General features: G+C 60.2%; 3 protein-coding genes across 3 annotated transcripts; all 3 read left to right on the forward strand.

Moving 5' to 3' along the window:
• Positions 1 to 1,616: 1,616 nt before the first annotated feature.
• LBRM_22_0850 (putative protein kinase) lies at positions 1,617 to 2,693 on the forward strand (the record flags this gene model as incomplete). Its single annotated transcript, XM_001564954.1, has 1 exon — positions 1,617 to 2,693. One exon carries the CDS (start codon positions 1,617 to 1,619, stop codon positions 2,691 to 2,693), a length of 1,077 nt encoding a protein of 358 aa, XP_001565004.1.
• A 3,915-nt stretch (positions 2,694 to 6,608) lies between these two features.
• On the forward strand, positions 6,609 to 10,907 carry LBRM_22_0860 (putative kinesin; the record flags this gene model as incomplete). The annotated part of the gene is made up of 1 exon (XM_001564955.2): positions 6,609 to 10,907. One exon carries the CDS (start codon positions 6,609 to 6,611, stop codon positions 10,905 to 10,907), a length of 4,299 nt encoding a protein of 1,432 aa, XP_001565005.2.
• Positions 10,908 to 14,922: 4,015 nt separating this feature from the next.
• LBRM_22_0870 (conserved hypothetical protein) lies at positions 14,923 to 20,409 on the forward strand (the record flags this gene model as incomplete). Its single annotated transcript, XM_001564956.2, has 1 exon — positions 14,923 to 20,409. One exon carries the CDS (start codon positions 14,923 to 14,925, stop codon positions 20,407 to 20,409), a length of 5,487 nt encoding a protein of 1,828 aa, XP_001565006.2.
• Positions 20,410 to 21,753: the final 1,344 nt, after the last annotated feature.

A 21,753-nucleotide genomic window follows, 5' to 3' on the forward strand; every position in this document is an offset into this window, starting at 1 on the left:
GCACCACACACACACACACCATCATCATCATTATCATTCTCATCATCATCCCGCGCGCACGCGCGCTTGTAGGCGAGCCATCCGTGTGTAGTAACTTTGTCTCTCCCATCTACTCTCCATGAGCACTTGTGGAACTTGTCCAATAACGTATAGAGCAAAGCCAGTGCACACGCAGACAGAGAAAGCAAGCAAATCATAAAAGAAAAAAGGCTACAGTGACACTCGAACTGGCGAGTTTGGCGCCCCCGTACGCAGCAGTCATCAGAACGTGCGTGGAGAGGAGTCTCTGATTACCCTGCACGCTCGTTTCTCATCTTTCGCTTCTTTTTTTTCCTCTGCTGGTGCTGTTGTTATTGCTCGCTCTCCTTGCTTCACGTATAGTGCATGTGAGCGTCTCTCTCTCTCTCTCCTTCTCTTCTGCAGTGCGTGTGTGGGTGTGTGGTAGTGGTGAGGGGAGGGGGGGATACTTTTTTGGTCATCTCTTTCACGCGTACACATAAATATCCACAGACACACACCCACACAGACAGACATACATACATAGGGCCAATACAGCTGTACACAGAGTGGAGAAGCCGCGCCGTCCTTTACTTCCCCCATCCATTCCCTCGAACTTTGTTTGCTTTTTTTCTTTGTGTGTGTTGATTGAATGTTTGTCCATTGTGCGCCCAGCTCAACCTAATTTGCCTCTCTCCCCCTTCTTCCTCGCAAGCCAACGGCTCTCCAAACAACTCCGTGTGTGTGTGTGTTTCTTTGCTCCCCTTTAACTGCTCTTGTGCGTGCGTGTACGTGTGCCAGTCGACGGGAAAAGACGGAACGAGTGAAAAAGAAGTAGATAGAAGAAGTGATCCTCTGCTGCTAGGCCACACAAGTACACTCGCACTCTTCGTCTCTCCTCAGCTCCCATCTCTCTCGCGCTTGTCCTAACCCCTGATTAGCGTCGTATCTCCTCTCCCCCTTCCTCCTCTTTTTTTTTTCTTCGTTCCCGACGTGCTGGGCAACATTGTGCTTTGTTTGCTACCAATAAGACGCACCTCATCTCTACATCTCGCGTTAACTCTGTGAGAGAAGTAGATTTACTCTCCGTCCCCCCCCCCTCACCACCACCACCACCCCACTGCCCGACACACCCCGCTGGTTGTTTCACCACAACTCCGGCATATCACAGTATTGCTCTACCCCCCCCTCCTCTCCACCGCTTCTCACTTCCTCTTCTTTCTCCTCCTTGTCGGTTCGCGTGTTATCGCCGTCGCGCCTGTTAGCGCCGCTTCGGAAGCGTGATCAGCTCCCTGGCCTTCTTCTCTCTCCCCTTCTACTCGTTCATCCACCCTTTTGCTTCCTCTTAGGCTTGACGTCTTGTGTTGCATGAGGATCCTTGTGTTTGGCGAGCAGCCTGCGCCTGTTTGTCCGCACACAGTATTCCGCCTTTCTTCCTTAACTGGATTCCCACCGCGTGTCGTTGCGCTGTAGTGGGCCTTGGATATCGGAGAAGATCCCCCCTCTCGCGTACGATACTAGTCCCCTGCCCCCCTTCTGCCCCTTCGGTGCCTATCGGGACACATCCCCACTTCGCACACGGTAGAGAAGCACGTCGCCTTCACGGTAAAGAGAGAACAATGCAATCCTCGACGTTTCTGCCAGAGCAGCGGCACTTAAGTAGCAAGAGTGGCCCCCAGAACCACCACTACGTCAACCCTCTCGTCTCCAGCTTCCCGACCGTGGTGGGACCTAAACTGCCATGCAAGTACCGCGTCCGCCGCGCAATAGGCCGCGGTGCCTTCTCGACTGTTTGGCTGCTAATCGACAATAAAACCGGCCAAACGGTTGTTGGCAAGCTATCCGACGCCTCGCACTCCTCTAGCGCCAGCAAGGCGTTTGCCACGGCAGAGGTGGAGAACATGCGGTGCTGCAGCCACCCAAACATCATCTCCCTCATTGAAAACTTCGAGGCAGGCGAGAAGTCTCTGTATATTTTAGAGTATGCAAACGCGGGTGACCTGCAGACTCAGGTGGACACTCGCGCGCAGCCACCCCCCGGTACGAACGACGGCAGCCCGATTCCATACCGTGAAGACGAGGTGCTCGTTATATTCGCCCAGCTGGGTCTCGCCATCCGCTACCTGCATGACCACCGCATCATGCACCGAGACCTCAAGACTTCCAATGTGCTGCTCACGCGCAGCGGGCTTATCAAGCTCGGCGACTTCGGCTTTTCGCGTCAGTACCAAGAGAGCGTCTCTGGCGAAGTCGGGAATACGTTCTGCGGCACGCCCTACTACTTGGCCCCTGAGATGTGGCAGAGACAGCCATACAGCTACAAGGCCGATATTTGGTCCCTTGGAGTCATCATGTACGAGCTGCTTGCCTTGAGGAAGCCATTTCAGGCAACGAACCTGTCAGAGCTCATGGAGATGGTGACACGGCAGGGTAGCTTTGACCCGCTGCCGGAGGAGCTGTACTCGTCGGATATGATCTCGCTGGTGAAGCAGATGCTCAAGGTGAACCCGAGTGAACGCCCGAGCATCAACGAAATACTTGCCTTGCCGCTCTTTCAGCAGAGGGGGCTGCGGATACTCACGATAAATGTGCGTCGCATCAAGAACCTCGACACGGAGGTGCGGGCGCGACTTGTAGAAGACGTGGGGGTGGTGCTTGGTGACAACGACATTTCCGATGCAGCACCGTCGTCGTGAGAGAAAAGCAAAGATAGAGAGAATGCGTGTGCGTGTGTGTGTGGGTGTGTGCATGCGCCTTTTTTGCTGACCTCTGGGAGGTCTCGTCGACGTTTCTTTGCTGTCAGCGCGCCACGCAGCGCGGAAGGCCACGCACGTCTCACCTCCCCTTTCCTTCTCCCTCAGGCTGAAACACGGCAAGCTGGAGTAGCTGGCAAAGTGAGCAGCCTCAGGCGCCTGCGTCAGCTGCATGGGTCACGGAATGGATCACCGGTCTCAGTCGCCAAGCCGACGTCTCTTCCCCCACCCCCTTCCTGGAACCGCGCTACGCGATGCGCCACGCTCAGACAGGGTACTTGTCGGCTACCGTCCCACACAAGGAGAGCACGGATGTTGTGCTTGCGAGACGACGGGAGACCCGATGCTCGCCCAGTTGCGCACGGGCACCTGTCCGCGCTTTGAATTCCTACAGGGACGCCATGGAGTTCAGGCGGCGTGCCGTCCACCAGTGCCTCAGCACTGTGGTATCCCATCCCGCCTGTGTCGGCCATGAGGATATCTGACCCGGGGTCGTTGCCGGCGTGCTCCGAGAGGTTTGCGGGTGTCTTGATGCTCACAGCACACCTCCTTTCACGCCTTGGTGCGATTAGGCCCATATCCATGGCGCTGCATGGGCTTCCCCCGTCGGGTGGCTGTCGCTGCCCCGCTGTGCACCTCCAGGACGACAGGCTGCGAGCTTTTTGTGCGCCGGCGCATTCCTATCCGCAGGCCCCTTCCGCCAGACACACCCACACCCGTCAAGGGCGTGCGGACTCAGGCGAGGGCGGCATGCGCGCGCCGGCCATCCAGACACGCCTCCAAGACACGGACGGAAGAGCAGGACGCAGGCAGCGAGCCCCCCTCCCCCTCTCCCTCCCCCCGGGCAGCAGCATCACCCTGAAAGAGGCCCCAGGGTCCGAAAATGCGGGAGCAGTGAGGCACAGCTGTCATGGCGTGCCACGTCCGCACAGGGCGCACCGAGATGCACCGCAGCGAGCCCCAAAGCGCATGCGTGCGAGGTGTGCGGCATCTCCTCCGTCCGGCCGCGCGGTGTAGCGGGGTGCCGCGGCTTGAGGCGACTGGGGGGTGGGGCATGGCATGCAGGTCGAGCACCGTGTCTCGCAGAGCTCTGGCCCGCGGCTGGTCGGCCTCCCTGCCGGGCCCCCCAGCACGTGCCTGGGCCGCCACCGCTTCCGCTCTCGAGCAGGACCCTGGCCGCTGCCCGCGTGGATGGAGGCATGCCGTCCACCCGAGCCCGGCTGGTGCCGGTGGCGCAGCACGCACGCGAAGAGGGGGGTGTCGAGGATGGACATGGTGGGTCCGCCAGGCGCCTGGCGGGATGCGACGGCGGACGGTGCGTCCTAGGCGACGTCCTCGCTGCCGCGGCGCTGCAGCAGTGGGAAGAGAACTGTGGTTGTATGTGTATGTATACTGATGCGTGCGTAGTAGACGGATACGTGGAATGGAAAAATGCTTTTCCGTCTACCCCATGTAACCTACACCCAGAGCCCTTGCTGACTGCCTCGGCGTCCTCCTTCGGAGCCTCTCCTCCTACAGTATTGCCCGTTGTTGCTCTTATGGAGTCTCTCGGGTCTCACGTCGAGCGGCAGGAGCATGAGTAGATGGTTGTCTGCCTGTGCCTCTGTGTGTGTGTGTCTTTGCTTTCCTCGCGTACCTTTCTTTGGGTGTATGTGTATATATGTATCTCTCTGCATCCCTCTCTCTGTGTGTGGGTATGTAGCTGGATTGAGCGCTTGGGGTGGTGGTGGTGGTGGTGTCTCTCTTGTATGCTGCTCTTGGGGTCCCCGACTCCGCTGCTGCTTGGGACTATATGTGGTCGCCACTGCAAGCTTTACTTCTACGCCTCGCCTCTTACTCTCTCTCTTTTTCCTCTTTCCTCGTCTTCCCTTTTCCTTCGCTCTGTGTGTGCGTGAGCTCAGAGGCCTTGTGGAGGCGTATGTGTGTATTCGTATATTTGTGTCTTTGCCTTTTTGTGTGCGTGTGTGTGTGCGTGTGTGTGTGTGTGTGTCTCTCCCTCTCTCTCGTTCCGGCTCGTTCTCTCCCTTCCCTCCCTGTGCGCGGCTCACTGAATTGATTCTCAGCCCCTTTGCGCCTTTCCTGTTAATATCGCAGTGCTTTTTTGTTGTTGTCGACGAAGCGGTCCTGTCTTCCTGCGGGTCTCTCACACTGTGTCCCTCTCTCTCTCTTTCCCTGACCTTCGCTGTCGCACCCTCGCCCTTTTGCTTTCTCTCGCTCACTCGCGTCACTCTCCTCCTCGCCGGGGGGGGGACCGAAAGGAAAGGGAGCGAGAATGGCACGACACGCACATGCATACGTATAGGTATACCCCCCCCCCAATCTCCCCATACAGTACGCTTGCGTGCCTCCTTAAGTTTTCTCTGTGAGCGATCAGCAGAACGATGCCTCCCCACCCCCCACCCCCGTTCACTTTCCCCCTTTCTGTTGTTCTTGTTTACTTGCTTTCGCTCTCTGTCTCCTTCTCGCATACTCGCTGGGGCGCTGTCCTTATTGATGTGGAAGCACTTCTTGTGGGTGTTGTGGCGGTGGTTACTATTAGTTGTCTCTCACTGCTGTGGACTTCCGTCCTTCTTCGTCATCCTATTCCTGAGTCTGCAGAGAGTAGTGGGGCTTATTCACGTGCGCTTTGTGTGTGGGTGTATGTGTGTGTGTGTGTGTGTGTTTATTTGTTTGTATGTCCATGGCTCCCTGCGATGGATCGGTGTGCCTGCTCTTCTTCTGCGGGTACCTGAACAGTTCTGAAGGTGCGCACCTTTGCTTCAGCACCTTCGCTTGAGCAAGGTCTGGGGGCAATGTTCCGTGTTGCCTTTGCGTTTGGCTGGAGAAGCCACGGTGCGGCAGCTGAAGGAGGGGGAGGGTGAGCACCTCTTGCATCAGCTCCCGAGCGCATCCCCCCCCACCTGTATCACTACTGCCACACACACACACACACACACACACACACACACACACACACGTTCACCACGGCTACTGCGTCCTCCCTTAGACACATGCATTCCATTATACGCACAGCGAGCTACTGAGAAAGAACCGCCAGTACAGACTATCATACTCCCTCCCGCTACTGCAGGGGGGGGGGTGCCCGTGGCAGACGTGCACATGCAGCTCTGGAGAGGAAAATTGGGGTAGATCATCGACGCGCTCGAATAGGCCAGTGAACTAGCGACACCACTGGCGGAAGAAGAGGCAGCTACTCCTAGAACTTCCTGTGCTCCTTCCGCTACTGCCCATCCTCTCCCACCCCTCTCCCCAGCACACCTCCTCTCTAGCCTGGACCACCCTAGGGATGTGTCTGTAGTAGTTAGCCCTTTCGTATGTCTGCAAGTACTTATCTCTCCCTCCTTCTCTTGCCGCCAGGTCAGATAGGCAGGCGACAGTATCGCTGACATTGTATTGAACATCATTCAGGCGTCGACGCGCTCGACTCCCTCACTCTCCCTCCCCCCCTCTCCCCACACCCGCACATATCACCGCACCACCCAAAAGCTCTTCTCCTTGACGCCTAGACGGTCGCGTGACGAGTCCCCGGCGTACGCTCGTTTCTTCACTTCTTTTCCTCATTGTATCCTGCATTTTTCGCTTCTGCTTTGCTGTCGCTGTACGTGCGCGCTCTCCTCTCTCGCTCTCCACAGGACCCACCGTATCTTGGGCGCATGCAAGTGTGTGTGTGTGTGGTGGTGGTGGGGGGAGACGTGTATATGTGGATGCCTTTGGAAAGCTAGCAAAGGTGCATGAAAAGTGAGGGTACTCCGGGTGATGCCATAACACTCCACTACACACACACACACACACACACACACACACACGTACAGGAACGATCGAAGGCGAGAAATAGAACAAAGCGAAAGGCACCTCGTCATGGCCACCGAGGCCTCGTCGGTGCTCGTCGCCGTGCGCGTGCGCCCCTTCACCCCGAAAGAAGACACCATCTTCTGCACCATCACCGTCCCGGATAGCGCCACAATCTCGGTCCTCGATCTTCCAGCGCTCATCCCCTGCTCCACGGCGGGCGGGCCGGCGGCCGGCGGCACGTCTGGCAACTCGAATAGCGGCGACAGTGGTGCGTCAAATGCCTCCCTGACTCCCGGTCTGACGAGCGGTTGCGGCGGTGTTGCGAGTGGGAGCAGAAGCGGGAGCTTTAACCCCCCTGGCAACATTGAGTCCCTGCTGCACTCGTATTCCTTCGACAGGATCTTCTGGAGCGTGCCGCCGACGGTACTGCCCCTCCCCCCGCCGTCTGTGCTCAACGCTCTGGTGGGCGAAGATGACACTGTCGATGGTTTTGGCAGCGGTGGCGGGCGAGGGATCAAAGTACAGAGCCCGGCGCACCCCACCAAGGCCCAGAGGAGCCTCCTCGCCCAGTACAGTACGATTGCCAAGAGTCTTCCGTGCTTCACACACGCCCCGACGTGCGACGATCAGCAGAGTGTGTACAACTTTATTGGGCCGCGCATGTGCGAGGCCGTCATGTCCGGCTTCAATGCCTGTCTTTTCGCCTACGGACAAACAGGTAGCGGCAAGAGCTACAGCATGATTGGCCCAACAGAGGCCCTCTTTGCCAGTACAGGTGCCAATCCTTCCAGCAGCGGCAGCTCCAGCCACAACCCTGCACCCACGCAGCGTGACAGCCTCACAGCGGAGCAGGGCATCATGCCGCGTCTTTGCTCGGACCTGTTTCGCCTGATGCGCGAGGAGCGCGAGAAGGACGAGGACGTCACCTACTCCGCGGAGCTGAGCTTTTTCGAGATCTACTGCGAGAGAGTGCGTGACCTACTCACCACCCCCCAGTCGGTCGCGGCGGCCAGTAGCAACAATACCCACTTTGGTACATCCGCATCGGCAAGTGGATCGCTGCGCATTCGACAGCACCCCTCCCAAGGGCCGTACGTAGAGGGCCTCTCCCGCGTCAAAGTGCGCGACGCCGGCGGCGTGCTCAAGCACCTCCTCGGCGGCCTACGCGACCGTGCGACGGCGGAGACAAACATGAACGAGCACAGCAGTCGCAGCCATGCCATTTTGCAGCTGCACATTACGAAGGTCATGGCCGACACAGACGAAGGCACCAGTAGCGTGGTCACACGCACGCGAACGTGCAAATTGAACATGGTCGATCTGGCTGGCAGCGAGCGCGTTTCACAGTCCGGCGTCTCGGGTGACCGCTTCGAAGAAGCCAAGAACATCAACCTCTCCCTCTCCACCCTTGGCCGCGTCATTCAGCAGCTGTCGGAGAAACAAGCAGGCAAGAAGGTCATACCTGCCTATCGTGACAGTGTGCTAACTTGGCTGCTTTCCGACAGCCTCGGTGGCAACAGCAAGACCATCATGCTCGCCACCGTCGCCCCGAGCGCGTACTGCTACCAGCAGACCCTGAACACACTACGGTTTGCTGGGGTGGCGAAGAAGATCGTGAACGTCGCAACGGTGAACGAGGACCGGCACTTCCAGGAGCTCATCGCGGGACTTCGACGGCACATCGTGCGGCTGACGTTGCAACTGGAGAGCGGAAAGGCGGCGGACGTGCACTTAGAGAAAATCGATGCGTTGAGGCGCGAGCGCGAGGCGCTGCTGGCGGAGAATGATGCGCTGAAGATGAAGGTGGTCTCTGCCGCCGACACGACAGTGCTGAAGGCACTCCGGAAGCGTGTCAAGGGCCTCGAGGCGGAGAACGCGCAGCTGGGGGCGGAGGCGCAAGCACTTCAGGAGCGCATGCTGACGAGCACTGGCACCTTGCGCGACGAGCTTGCGCAGCAGCGCGCAGAGATCATGCAGCTGTACGAGAAGCTGACGAAGCGGGAAGCAGAGGTGACAGACTGGGCAAACCGCTACCGGGCTCTCGTCATCTCCACCACAACACCGAGCACGACAACGGCGGTCGCCGCGAATGGCACTGACAACGCCAAGGCAGTGGTGGACACAGCAGAAGCGAAAGAGGCGCAGCTCGCGCAGGAGCGGCTGTGGGAGAAGCTCAAGCAGACAAAGGCGCAGCTGCAGAAGGCGACGCAAGACCTCTCAGCAGCCGAGCGCACAAGGCAGGAGGCGATTGACGCAGAGAAGATGACCTCCGCGCAGCTGGATGAGTACCGGGTGCGCTACGAGGAGAGCAAGCGCCAACTAGATCTTCTGCGCGAACGCATGCAGAGCACGATGAGCCTCCTGGAGACGACTCAGTGTGAGCTCAGGGCTCTCAAGTCTCACAGCACGACCGAGTCCGAAAAGACGCGCGCCGTCGAGGACGCGCTGGACGCGACCAACACGGCCAACGACAAGAACTCAGCGAAGCTGGAGCAGATGCGCAACGGCTACCTAGAGGAGAAGCAACGCAATGTACAGCTGCTGCTACGGGTGGCTGAGGTAGAGCAGGAGCGGTCAGCGCTGCGGCGCACCATCACCCAGCGAGCAGCTGACATGTGCGAGCTGGAGCAGCTGCTGTTGGAGGAAACGGAGACGTCAGAGCGCTACTACATCCGCATGCGCTTTCATCGTTACGTACACGCGCTGCAACAAGAGCACATGGCCCAGTTGCTGACCCTGCACGACATGGCTAGCCGCCGCCGCAACGTAGACGGGATTCGCTGGTCGACCGCAGGAACCACCGGGGCCCTTTCCAGTTCCTACTCCACCTCACGCCTTGGCGATGGCGAAAGCGGCCGATGCATACCTGAGGCAGCATCACAAGCGCTCTACCGCGATTCGGCCTCTGCAAACGTCTCCACAACCTCGGCCGCGCACGAGGCTGCCACCAGCGCGAAGCTGCTGCTCGTGCAACTCGTGTACGAGTGCCAGCTCCAGGAATCACAAGTGCGCGCCGCAGTTGAGCAGGAGTGCGCTACAGACATTGCCAGGCTTCTCTCACAAAAAGTACGTCTGGGCCAGATCGCTAGAGCAGGGCTCTCTGAGAAGCTCGCGGAGGTCGAAGACGCTCACAGGGCTCTGCGTGAGGAGCTGAAGTACTACAAGCAAAAGGTCAAAGCGCAGGAGGAAGCGTACGCGGAGGAGGTGGCGCAGCACCAGAGCGACAGCAATGCGCTGCAGGCCGCGGAGATGGAACATATGCGACTGGAGCGGAAGATCGGCACACTAGAAGATGCGAATGCCGAGCTCGAGGCGGGCCGCAATTCGCTCATCGCCAAGGTGGCGCAGCTGCAGGAGCAGCAAAGCACGTGGCAGGCTCGGTGTACCAAGGCTGAGCGCATTGCCTTGGAGGTGCAAGATCTTCTCTTACCCGACCCGTCCGGCACTGCTTCAAGCGGTCCTGAGAGCAGGGCTGACGAATGTGCCGGCAATGGCGAGGACCAGCTGCCGCAGCGCCGCAGCTACTCAGCGATGCAGCTGGAGGCAGCAATGCTGACGGACAAGGCGCGAGAGGCCCAAGATGCAATGGAGGCGAAGGCGGCGCTAGAGTGGCAGTGCGAGGAGTACCGCGGCGAGCTCGGTGCGCTGCGTGCCCAGGTAGAACAAATGAAGCTGCAGAAGCAGGCGGCCCAGCAGCAGCTAACTCGAAACGACCAGGCTCAGCAGCAGGCTGAGACGCGCTTAAGTGAGGCGAATGCGCAGCTCATACAGGAGATCAGCACCCTCACCCGCGATTACGAGTCACGGATCAAGCAGCAGCAGACAATGCTGAAGACGTTGCGGCAAGCCTTGGATGAGGAGACGTCCATGGCAGACGTATGCCGGCAGTCGGCTCAGCGAGCCGAGGCAGCGCGGGAGGCGCAAAAAGAAGAGCTCATCGCCGCCCGAGAGATGGCAGAGGAGCTGCGCCGGCAGCGAGAGGACACGTCAGACAAGTATGTTGAGTTGCAAAGAGAGCTGAACCAGCTACGAGGGCACTACCACATTCTTGAGCGACAGCTTATTGAGCTGCGCGAACGGGAGCCAGAGCTTTACGTGCTGCTGGAGAAAGGCTTGGGCGAAGACACGACAAGCTGGCTGGAGAAGGTGCGAGGCGAGAAGTTGCAGCTGCAGAAGCAGTGGCACGAGGCACGACAGCTAAACTCGGAACTGCTGGAGCACGTGCAGGGTCGAAACGCGCGCCTGCGCGATGTTCAGAAGCGGCTGACTGATGTCTCCATCGGCGGAGATGAGCTGGAAGAAGACGAAGAGGTCTCCGTCGACTCAGCAGTGGCCGCCACGCACGCTCGCCGACGGCGACGCTGATGTCAACACAGAAGAACTTGGCTGAGTCATGGGCAGCTCGGTTCACGCCTGTCAGCGCTGCGAGGACGGAGGGACGAAGGAGTCGGAGCAGCAGAAGCCCTTGCCTCCCACCCCCTCACCCTTACTCCACACGCGTCATGGCGCATATGCCCCGTCGCTTCACTTGTACGCAGACCGGCGGTTCTCTCGTTGCTGATTCGCAGTAGGACCCTTGAGGGAGGTCGCAGTCGAACGCGACTGGCATACAGGCATGCCCATTGCACGCCTATCCGCCTGCTCGCCTGCGTGTGTGTCAACTCCTGCACTCTTCTCACTCTCCCAAAACCTCCTGCGTCTGGGACGACTTCCTTTTGGCTATATACGTTCTTGTCCCCCAGCGCCGGCACGCTAACCGCACACCCCTTCTCCCCCCCTTCTCCGCTCCTCAACCGTACCCCTCCCTCTCCCTCCCTCTCTTCCGCGCGCACGTCGTTTCACTCCCAGTGGCGTTGTAGGCGCTGCGCAGGAGACACACACGAAATGCCTTACTTTAGCGCTGTCGCTGCTACTGCTGCTGCTCTTCGTGCCTATTGGGTGTGTGTAGGCGTCTGCGCCACTTACCTCTTTTCTGCTCAGTGACGTGGTCTCCTGCACTGTCCTTGCCTCGAACTCTGCTGCGTCGGCCGTTGATGCTACCACTTTTGCTCGTCTTGTTTGGTTTCATCAGCTGCTCTGCTTGATGCCGCCCCCCATTTCACCTCGCTGCCCCCCCCCCCCGCGTATGCTCTGTCTGATCCCCACTCGCACGCTTTTACTGGACGCTCTGCTAGGCGTACCTGTACAGTTTTGCTGCCTTACTTTGCTTTGATTCGAGCGATGCCTCAACTGCATGTTCTGCCTCGTCTTCTCTTTCTTGTGCATTCCTCGAACGGCACTTCCTCGGCGGTGATGTGATGAAGCCAATCAGCCAGTCAGTCACTCAAGGGCGGAAAAGTCCGCGACGCTCTCGCTTCATTACCCCACCCCCTCCCCTCCCCTCCTCCACACTCCTGCGTGCGCTGGCAACGAGACAAGGCAACCGTCACCTCTCACAGCGAGAGAGCAGGCCAAAATATTGACGGGGATGTACCAAGAGAAGCCCCTGCGACGTCCGGCACCTCTTCTCCCTTTGTGTCCCACCGAGACCCGGCTCCAAGCCCCTCCAACCGTTCACAATGGATGAGCTCGAGGTGGCACTCCGCAAAGTCCACTGTGGCTCCGCCCCAGGCATCGACGACAACCACTGTGATCGTATCAAAGCCCTCCCGTTGCGCAGCAGGAGAGCGCCGCTGAGCATCTACAACCAGAGCGTCGCCACTGGCTGCGACCCTTCTACGTGGAAAGAGGGGCTCGCTGCGCCCCTCCTGAGTTCGCACACGCCTGAAGACGATCCCGCGTCCTACCGCCCAGTGGCGCTGACCGGCAATATGCGAAGTTACTCGAGCAAATGGTCTCGTGGCGACAGGGCGGCCGTGTGTACGACGAACCCCAGCCACAGTAGTCTGGTCTCCGTCCTCGCCGCTCCATCGTAAAGCCTGGGGACTTGCTCTTCCACACAGCAGCCCAGCGCCAGCCAGGTGCCAATGCAGGACCACTGCTTGTGGGCCACGCCTGTCGTTCGACTCGCTAGATCATGTCGCTACCATCACGGCGCTGAACAGGCTCAGAGCTGAGCCGCACCTTACGCTCTGGATCATGGATTTATTAGACGCTCATCGTGTCTATGCCCGCTTCCATGAGGAACAACCCGAGATTGCAACTTTTACGTGCAGAGCACCCGCTGAGCGTGGAGCTTACACGATGCCCGAGCTGCACCACCCCTTCTTTGCTGAGGGATGAAACTACTCACATCCTCCGCAGGCCCCTTCCGCCAGACACACCCACACCCGTCAAGGGCGTGCGGACTCAGGCGAGGGCGGCATGCGCGCGCCGGCCATCCAGACACGCCTCCAAGACACGGACGGAAGAGCAGGACGCAGGCAGCGAGCCCCCCTCTCCCTCCCCCCGGGCAGCAGCGTCACCCTGAAAGAGGCCCCAGGGTCCGAAAATGCGGGAGCAGTGAGGCACGGCTGTCATGGTGTGCCGCGTCCGCACGGGGCGCGCCGAGATGCACCGCAGCGAGCCCCAAAGCGCATGCGTGCGAGGTGTGCGGCATCTCCTCCGTCCGGCCGCGCGGTGTAGCGGGGTGCCGCGGCTTGAGGCGACTGGGGGGTGGGGCATGGCATGCAGGTCGAGCACCGTGTCTCGCAGAGCTCTGGCCCGCGGCTGGTCGGCCTCCCTGCCGGGCCCCCCAGCACGTGCCTGGGCCGCCACCGCTTCCGCTCTCGAGCAGGACCCTGGCCGCTGCCCGCGTGGATGGAGGCATGCCGTCCACCCGAGCCCGGCTGGTGCCGGTGGCGCAGCACGCACGCGAAGAGGGGGGTCGAGGATGGACATGGTGGGTCCGCCAGGCGCCTGGCGGGATGCGACGGCGGACGGTGCGTCCTAGGCGACGTCCTCGCTGCCGCGGCGCTGCAGCAGTAGGGGGGGGGGGTGACCTGTGGCCGCCTACCTATGCGTGTTGACTCATTCGTGGCACAATGACGTACTGAAGAGAAAAACATATTGTAGAGCCGACGCCCTGATATGAGGGAATACCTCGGCGTTGCTCCTCACGGCTCGTTGTTCTCATGCTGTGCGGGAAGTGAAGTAGTCCCCCTCCCCCTCCCCCTGCCCCTCTCCCTCCCCCTCTCCCTCCCCCACCCAATCCCTTACCAATGCTGCAACGCTTGCGGTTGTGATAGGGTGAAGCACCTACGACGCAGGGAGGTCAGTGCAGTGTATCGCTACGGACTCTGGTGGGCGTGTCGGGGAAAGCGTGGCGGATGTGAGAACGGCAGCAATACACACGCATGTGCCATCCGTATAATGGACGAGGTGCCGACATGACTCGAGCATCTCTTTCTCAAACCTCGTGGGCCACGGGGGGAGGGGGGAGCCGGAGTCATCTCGAGGGGGTGCATCACGTAGTGATTGGCATGATGAGAACGACTGTGAGGCAACCTGCGAAGTGGGTGGTGAGCAAAGCTTGAGACAGTGGCTGGACTCAGCTGGTTGAGTCGGTGCATCGCTGTAACAGGTGTCTGCAGCTGCTTTGTACGGTGCGCTAGACCTGTGACTAGCCGGAGGTGGGGGGATGAGGGGAGTTTGAGCTTGTTGTGTTGTATGGCAGAGGATGGACACGTTGGACAGAAAATACGAGATCTGGTGTTCTTCATTTTGCGTCTCGCTCTCTCGCTTTTAGCTCTCTGTCGAGTTGCTGTCACCGTGTGTTGTATATCGCCTGGGGGGTTTTGTCTTCGTGTTGGTGTGTTGTGCGTGGGAGGTGAGGGGAGGGGGGCGCATACCGGCATCTGTAGCTGAAGTGTGTGGCGTATTTTTTTTTGGCTGCTGCGTGTTGAGTTCCTATTTCTTGCGCTTGCCATCAGACCTCCGACCTCTCTCTCGCGTGCACACTCACTCGAAGTACTTTGTGCCTACCCCTGAACTTGGGGCAGCTGGGGGAGAGCATGCTCGTCTCTCCGACAGCCTCCCTCATACCGCTTACACCTCCCCCATCACCACCACCTCTCTTTCGAAGCGCTTCGCTGCTGCAGCCAACGCGCATAGACGGTGACGACAGAAAACGCGAAAGGGGAATGAGAAACGAAGAGCGCCAAAACGCGCCATTGATGCCACTCGCTGTCGCCTGCTTCTGCGGGCTGAAGAGGGGGAGGAAGAAAGGGGAGTTGTGAGGAGTTGAGGACAAGCGCTGCTCGCATCGCTGTACTGCACCCTTTAGGAGGTGCAGAGGACGACCCTCAAAGGTGTCCCCTGCCTTTCCCCCTTCCCCCCCCCCCCCAACACACACACACACACGCACCATTCACCCCCCCCCTTGCTCTCTCGCCTACCCGTTTGAAAGTCTTGAGCCCCGCCTTGAGCGCAGGAGCACACATAACGACGCTATTGAGGGAATATGCAACACAGCCATGCCACTAGTATGGCGCGAAACACCACCACCACTGCCACTACCGCTCTGACGCACTCCGCCAGCACCGCGACCAGCGACACGCTTTTCCGACTGGAGTGCGTACTGTTGTTTGCGTTGGATGTAGTGAGGGGTCCGTACATCCACAGTTCTGCACCAGCTAACCCACCAGAGGCAATTCGGTCCTTCCTGCAATCCCAGGCGGCGCCTGACTCGTCTTCCCCTGCGGCTGCTGCCTACTCTGCCGTCGCAGCGTCAAGTCTGGCAGCAGGAGCATCGACAGTACGGTGTGGCGCGCCACCACTACAGCAGCAGCAGCCCCCGTGCCTGCGAAAGGTCTCCCCGGAGACAATAGGCGGCGATATAGCAGCGGTGTTCCCAGCTGGATCACACACTGACGCGCCGACGGCATTACCAAACACGAAGTGGGCGAGCTCTGCCATTCTCGCATCGCGCTCATTTGGGGCGAGTAGCATTGGCACGAGCGACTGTGTGCTAGCTACTGGTTCTTTCTCCTCCTTGTACGTCCCGACACCGCCGTCACCACCTCCGCTGACCGCCGCGGTCGATGCCCCACCACCCTCAGAACCATCGATGCTGCAGCACAGCGCTCGCGTGCCGCTTCTTAGCCAACCGCCGCTGCCTGCCAAGTCTTTCGTCAACCATGCGGATGCGACTTCCGGTTTGCCTATATCAATCTTGGGTAACATGCCCAGTAGCAGCATGCGCAGCGTTGCCTCCTCGAACATGGCGCCGCGTTGCCTCGTAGGGTTGAGCGACCCTCCAACCTCAGATGTGGCGCGCGCCTACGTGGTGGGCGCCAGCGGTACCGAACGCGCCGCCTCCGAGGACATAACGGTCTTCGGTGTCTCCCCACAGACGTGTAAGAGCGACTCACATCGGACACTGCCGAGCCTGTCGGCCACAATGGGCTTGTGTGCCTTTGGAGCGTCTCGGTCGGCGGGTGGCGGAGACGGGTTAGCCCTGTGCGCCAATTCGGTCGAACACGTCGGTGAATCGGCACACGCCAGTGATGGACACTGCCGTGATACCCGTAGCGAAGCACCGCGTGCACTGGGGGGTAAGACTGGCATAGGTAGCGGTACTCCCCTAACAGGCAAACCAGCTGCGGCACGAAGTGCTCCGTTGCCTCCGACGAGCGCTACTGTGTCAGGAACGGCGGCTGACAGCGATCGGATGAGCGGCTACAACGACGTCTTCGTCCCACGCTCTGAGTTTTGCCGCCGAGTTCTTTGGCTCTACCCGGCTGAATCGGGGCTGCTCTTCCTCTACTACCCGGAGGACATTCCTGGTGAGCACTACCAACGCAAAACGCTCCGCTACTCCCTCTGCCTTGTCTTCCGCGTCGATCACAAGCGGATGACGATTGGTGATGGGCTGCTGCATCAACGCGTGCATCCCTACAGTGTGGTGCTGACGAATATCGCTGAAGAGTTGCGCGAGGCGGAGCTGAAGTACGCGTACATGAGTCGCGGACTGCGCTCCTTCAATTCTGCGTCGCGCCAGCTGTCGAGCCTCGCGCTGATATCGCCCATATCTTCCTTCCCCGCTCCTGCAACGGCAGCACCGCCGCCAGTAACGTCCTCCATTACTACTACACCCGCTACAGAAGGCTCCGAAGACGTCGAAGAAGACGTAGGCCAGGCACACGTGGCAACGGCGTTAGCGCTCCCCTCCGGTGCTGCTCCGAAACCGTACGCGCTCCCCTGCAGTCGTACCACTGGGCAGAGCGGCACAGTGGCAACCGCGGTGTCGGCGGCAGCAGCACTGGGGGGTACTATCAGGCTGCAGCCTCCGGCGGAGATGGCGGATCGCACGCCAGCGTTGCGTATGCCCCCGCAGCAATCGGCTACTCCATCGCTTGGCGAGGGGACTGAAGGTCGCCGAAGCGCTGAAGGCGTCACGCCTACCGCTTCTGGCGGCTGCAACTGGCAGCAGTGCAAGGGCGGCGCAGGTGACGCTCAGGGCTGTCACAATGGGGAAGACGGGTCGCTGCCACCGGGCGTGCGTGGGAGCGCCGCCTCCTCGCCGCGTGTCATCACAAACACCGCGGCGAGCACCATGGCGAACGCGCCATCGCCGGGCCTCGGCACTCCGTTATCCACGCCGATGGGAACTCACAGTTGCTCCAGTGGTGGCTTAACGGGAGCAATCGCAGTGGACACTGCCAGTGCCGGAGCTGATGGTGTCGCCGGTGACGGCGGCGTTCGCGCCTCCTCCTCGTACGTCATAAGCATGGAAATGATCAACATGGCCACCGCCCCGCCCTCGTTGCTGCCGGTGTGCAGTCGCACGATGGGTGAGGCCGCCGCCGCCGATCATCCTTCGCCGGCGCAGCTGGAAGCTCTAGGAGGGTGGGTGGGCACGCCAGTCAGCCACAGCGCTGCCTTCTCGTCGCCCAGCGCCACGACGGCACCCGCCTCCGCCTTTTCTGCCGCCCTTGGCGGAACTCGTCAGCAGATGTTGCCGCTGCACTCCACGGTAGGAGCTAATCCCATCACCTCGCCGCGTCTGCCCTTTCCGCACCGCGGCCTGGCTCCTACAGCAGCCGTGGCGGGAGCGGACGGCTCTACGACAGCTGTGCCGAACATGCACATCTTGAACGCCTTCATTACCCCACCTACGGCGCCACAGTGGACGCCGCTGAATGAGTTAGTCGCCGAAATCTTCCACTGCCTAAGCTACACCAGTGAAGCACCCGACGGGACCGGAAACTGTGAGCAGGATGGGCCGATCGGTAGTCCTGCTGCAGGTGGACGCACACCACCGACAGTGTCGCCGACGTCTGCCGGCGCCACCATAGGACTGGCTGCACAAGAACCAAAGGGCGCGCTCGGTGCGGAAATCAGCAACAAAGCCTGGACGCAGCGCCCGAACCCCACCACCTCGGCTTCGCCTACCGGGCAGCAGCAGCAGCGCGGTGACACGAGTGTTGTGCACCTGTCGAGCCGTCTGAGCTTCCATGTGCGTCGCATGGCGCCACTGCAGTCAGCACGACTCCTCCACCTCGATCACGTTCCTGTCCCAGTCGTTGCGTACGACCCTGCGATGATGGAGTGGATGGATATGGCAGTCCACAACGTATTCCGGCTCGTGGATGGCGTTCGTACGGTGGCCGATCTTGTGTTCAGCGTCGCCATGGGCACCACCACTACACTTGCAGAGGTGTGCGCTGAAGCACTTCAGCGAAGCGCCATGGAGCGGCAGGCAGCGCAGATGATGGCACCAACCACAAGTCTTCCAGGCTCCAGTGCCTGTACAGCGCAGAGGAGCGCCACCGCTAGTGGCGATCGTGTCCGCAGTGCTGCCGGGAGCCCCAGTCAGCCAATTGTGGTCTCCGTTCCGATCGACACCCGTCTGTGCCCGTCGTTGCTGCCAGGCGTTCGCTACTCCATCCAAACATCAGCGGCGGCGGTGACTATCAGCGACGGTCAGGTGCCACTCCCCAGTCATGTCAACGTGCGCGTCACTCCTGGCGCTGCGAGTGGGCCGGGCACACTGGGCGCTAGCGCCTCTGTGAGCAGTGGCACTAGTGATTCAGCCGCAGCAGCCCCCATCGCATCTGAAGAACCCGGCAGCAACAGCGTGGCCACTACTGCCGCTGCGTCCTCTTCACAGTCACTGCATATTGCCGTGGAGCTCCCACAGACGTGGGTGGCGACGACAGGGATCGTGATGGAAGCGCTTCTCCACTTGGAGCTGTGTCACCTGATCAAGGTATACCTCCCATGGACCGAGGAGACGCTCTACAGCATCACCAACAGTGCGCAACGGGCACTGTGCAGCGCTTGCCACCCAGTTCGCCATGTCCTGGCTCACTACCTTCTCCGCGTGGCATGGGCAGAGCGGCAGGAGCGCCGGAAGGAGCAGCACCGAGTGATAGTGGAGCGGAATCCGGTACAGAAAGAAAGCATCATAGCACAGCGCGAGGCACGGCTGGCATCGACGTCATTGCGTATCATCCCGCCTGCTCTCCCAGAAAAGCAGCACGCAAGCGCACCACTGGGAGTCGTGTCTCCACAACAGCGGTCGTCGGCAACCGGGGCGGTTGCGTCACCACCAGTGCCACCATCATCCACCGCACGGGCAACGGCTCCTGCAGTAACATCGGTGAGCGGTGTCGGCAGTGCAGTCACCGCCATCGCCGTGAGGTCACCTGATCGCTTGATCGACAGCAGTGCCTGGTCGCCGGCTGCTTCCCCCCGGATGTCGTCGTCGGTCCCCTGCGCTTCCGGCACGTCTCACATTGGACTTCACCAGCAACGGCCTCATCAGCCTCGCTCTCTGGCAGCTGCCGGGTATGTCGGGAGCCCCTCCGTGGTGAATGCGCCACGGGCTGATACTGTTTCGATTAACGTCGGTGGCGGTGGCGCCACGCACACAAGGGGATTGGATCAGTACAGTGCCGACACCTACGCCTCCTCCCCCGTCTCGACAAGTTTTGCGCCGTCGTCGCTGCGGCACGAGTTGAGTGTGGGCGCGTCTGGCAGGCTGCAGCTGACTCTCATGAACTCCCTTTCCACGTTCTCGCCGCGGCGCTCTGATTTCGGTGGTGGCGCTGCTAGGAGTGGAACCTCGCCGAGGCTATTCCTGGGGAATCAAGGCAACCAAACCAGCAGCGGCTTGCTGCCGTGTTCTGCCACCGGTGTTTCGCAGCAGCAGCGACAGCAGCAGCGATGGAAACAGTATCCCCACAAACAAGCCTGTTTGGGTGCTGCTGCTTCGTTTCACTCATGCAGCAGCACCAGCAAAGACAGCTGCGCCTCTGGGTCATGTAGGTCCTCATCGTCCGCATCGCCGTCTGTGTGTAATGATGGCGACAGCTCGAGCGTGTCATCGTCGTCGTCCTTCTCGTCTTCGTGTGCAACGTCAATGCCGATATCCGTCTCGAACATGCAGCAGCTGGTCGCGCTGTCGGTTGCGGGTGTCAGCGCTGCGCCGACATCAGCGGTGCTGGAAGGCATAGAGGTACCAGTTTTGTCCTCTCTGACAGCGCCCGCCGCTGAATCAAGTGTGCTCGCTCAAGCAAGCAAAGATGCCATCATTGTCGACACCGTCGTGGACCCTGTGCAACATCCGCTGGATCCACCCAGTGATTATGGCGCTGGAATCGAACTGCCGACTGCCGAGCTGACCGCTGCGTCTGCGCTCAGGACAGCGGAGCGTCATGCTAAGCGGACTTCCACGGCGGAAGCGTTGCAGCGGGAGAATCGACGCCGCCACAGCCCTTCGGTTAAGGTCTTCGCCCCGACGGAAGCGGACGTGAGCCACGCCGCCGCTGCTGCCCTGTGCGCCCTCGCTAAGTTCAACAATGCAAGCGTCTTGTCTGTGCAGAAGGAGATGCGACGCATGCCGGTGTGGGCCACCAGCTTCAACTACTGGTCCGACCGCTGCGTGAAGGCGCTGGTGGAGGTGGCGTTGCTGAACAACTGGTTAGAAGACGTGTCACGATAGCGGTGCGAACACCGGTGGTCGGGTGTGTCCTGCCGAACGAAGAGAAACACACGCATGAGACGGCGTGAGTAAGTCACCCGCTTAGGGGAATCGTTCGTGTTTCTCTTCGACGAGCATGCGAGCATATAACCTGCGAGGATTACGGAGAAAAATTGCGGAGAAAAGGCAAATTAGAAACGCAAGCCTTGAGCTGAGGGAGGCGTGCGGGGGGAGGGAGGGAGGAGGAGGAGGGAAAGCGACCGTTTCATGCGCTTGGCGGGCGTTCTCAGTACTTGGGTGGGACTGTTGTGAGTGCACCGTATGTATGTGTGTGTGTGTGTGTGTGTGTGTGTGTGCTCGCGAAGGACAACGCCCCAGGCAGCAGGCTCACTGGTGGCGCACATTCGCCTATCCCACGCTCTGCGCAGTTTAAGCAGCTGTATCTGGGCAATTGCATCTTCGAGGAGCACACACGCCCCAGCAAAGGCACAGGTGCACCAAAGTGCGCACCGCAGCCCCCCTCCCACTCCCCCAAGGAGAACACATTCACATCATATGGTGCCACGTGTAGGCGCGTCTACCTGCGCCCGACTCCTTCTCCTCTTTCCCCCTCCTTTCCTTTGACAAGCCCTGTTAACTGAACCGCTGCCAGTGTCTCTCGCTTGACCGAGACAACTCACGCCAGTCCATACTTGCACTTGTGTGAAAGGCGCCTCTACCGCAGCTACAGTTGGGGGACGCGGACCTCTCTCTCTCTCTCGCTTCCTCCCCTACCCCCTACCCGGGCCTCACCCTCATCTCCAGTGCTACGCGTGTTTCCAGTTGTGCATGGGCACGGACATAGGTGCGCACCCACACACCCACACACCCACACCTACACACACACACACCCACACCTACACACACACACACCCACACACACACACACACACACACACACCTCCCACCTCCCTATTTTCTTTGTTTTTCCTCCTCATTATGGACCCCTACTACTACTTGTTGGCATTTATGCTCGCCTTTGTGCTGGTTATACTGTACTTACTCACACGTAGCGCTGACAAAATGGCCAAGAAACGGGAGGCGGAGTCCGCCGCCGCCGCCGCCGCCACCTCCTCGGCGAGAGAGACTGTGGCCATGGGTAGCACCCGCATCCGCCGTGCCCGCCGCGAGGAGTAAGGAAAGGGAAGGAAAAAGTGGACCAGCTCACATGCGCATGTGTGCTCATTCACCATTACCACACGTGCACGTTCAGGCGCAGTGCTTGGGACAGGCCCCCTCTCTGATGCAACACTGCACCCGCCCACGCACGTCTTTGTATGCGAGGCTTGGCGTGTTCACACATAGCGCTGTCTTCTTTGCATGCAC

Source organism: Leishmania braziliensis, chromosome 22, assembly GCF_000002845.2.
Source record: "Leishmania braziliensis MHOM/BR/75/M2904 complete genome, chromosome 22".
Taxonomy (NCBI): Eukaryota; Euglenozoa; class Kinetoplastea; order Trypanosomatida; family Trypanosomatidae; genus Leishmania; species Leishmania braziliensis.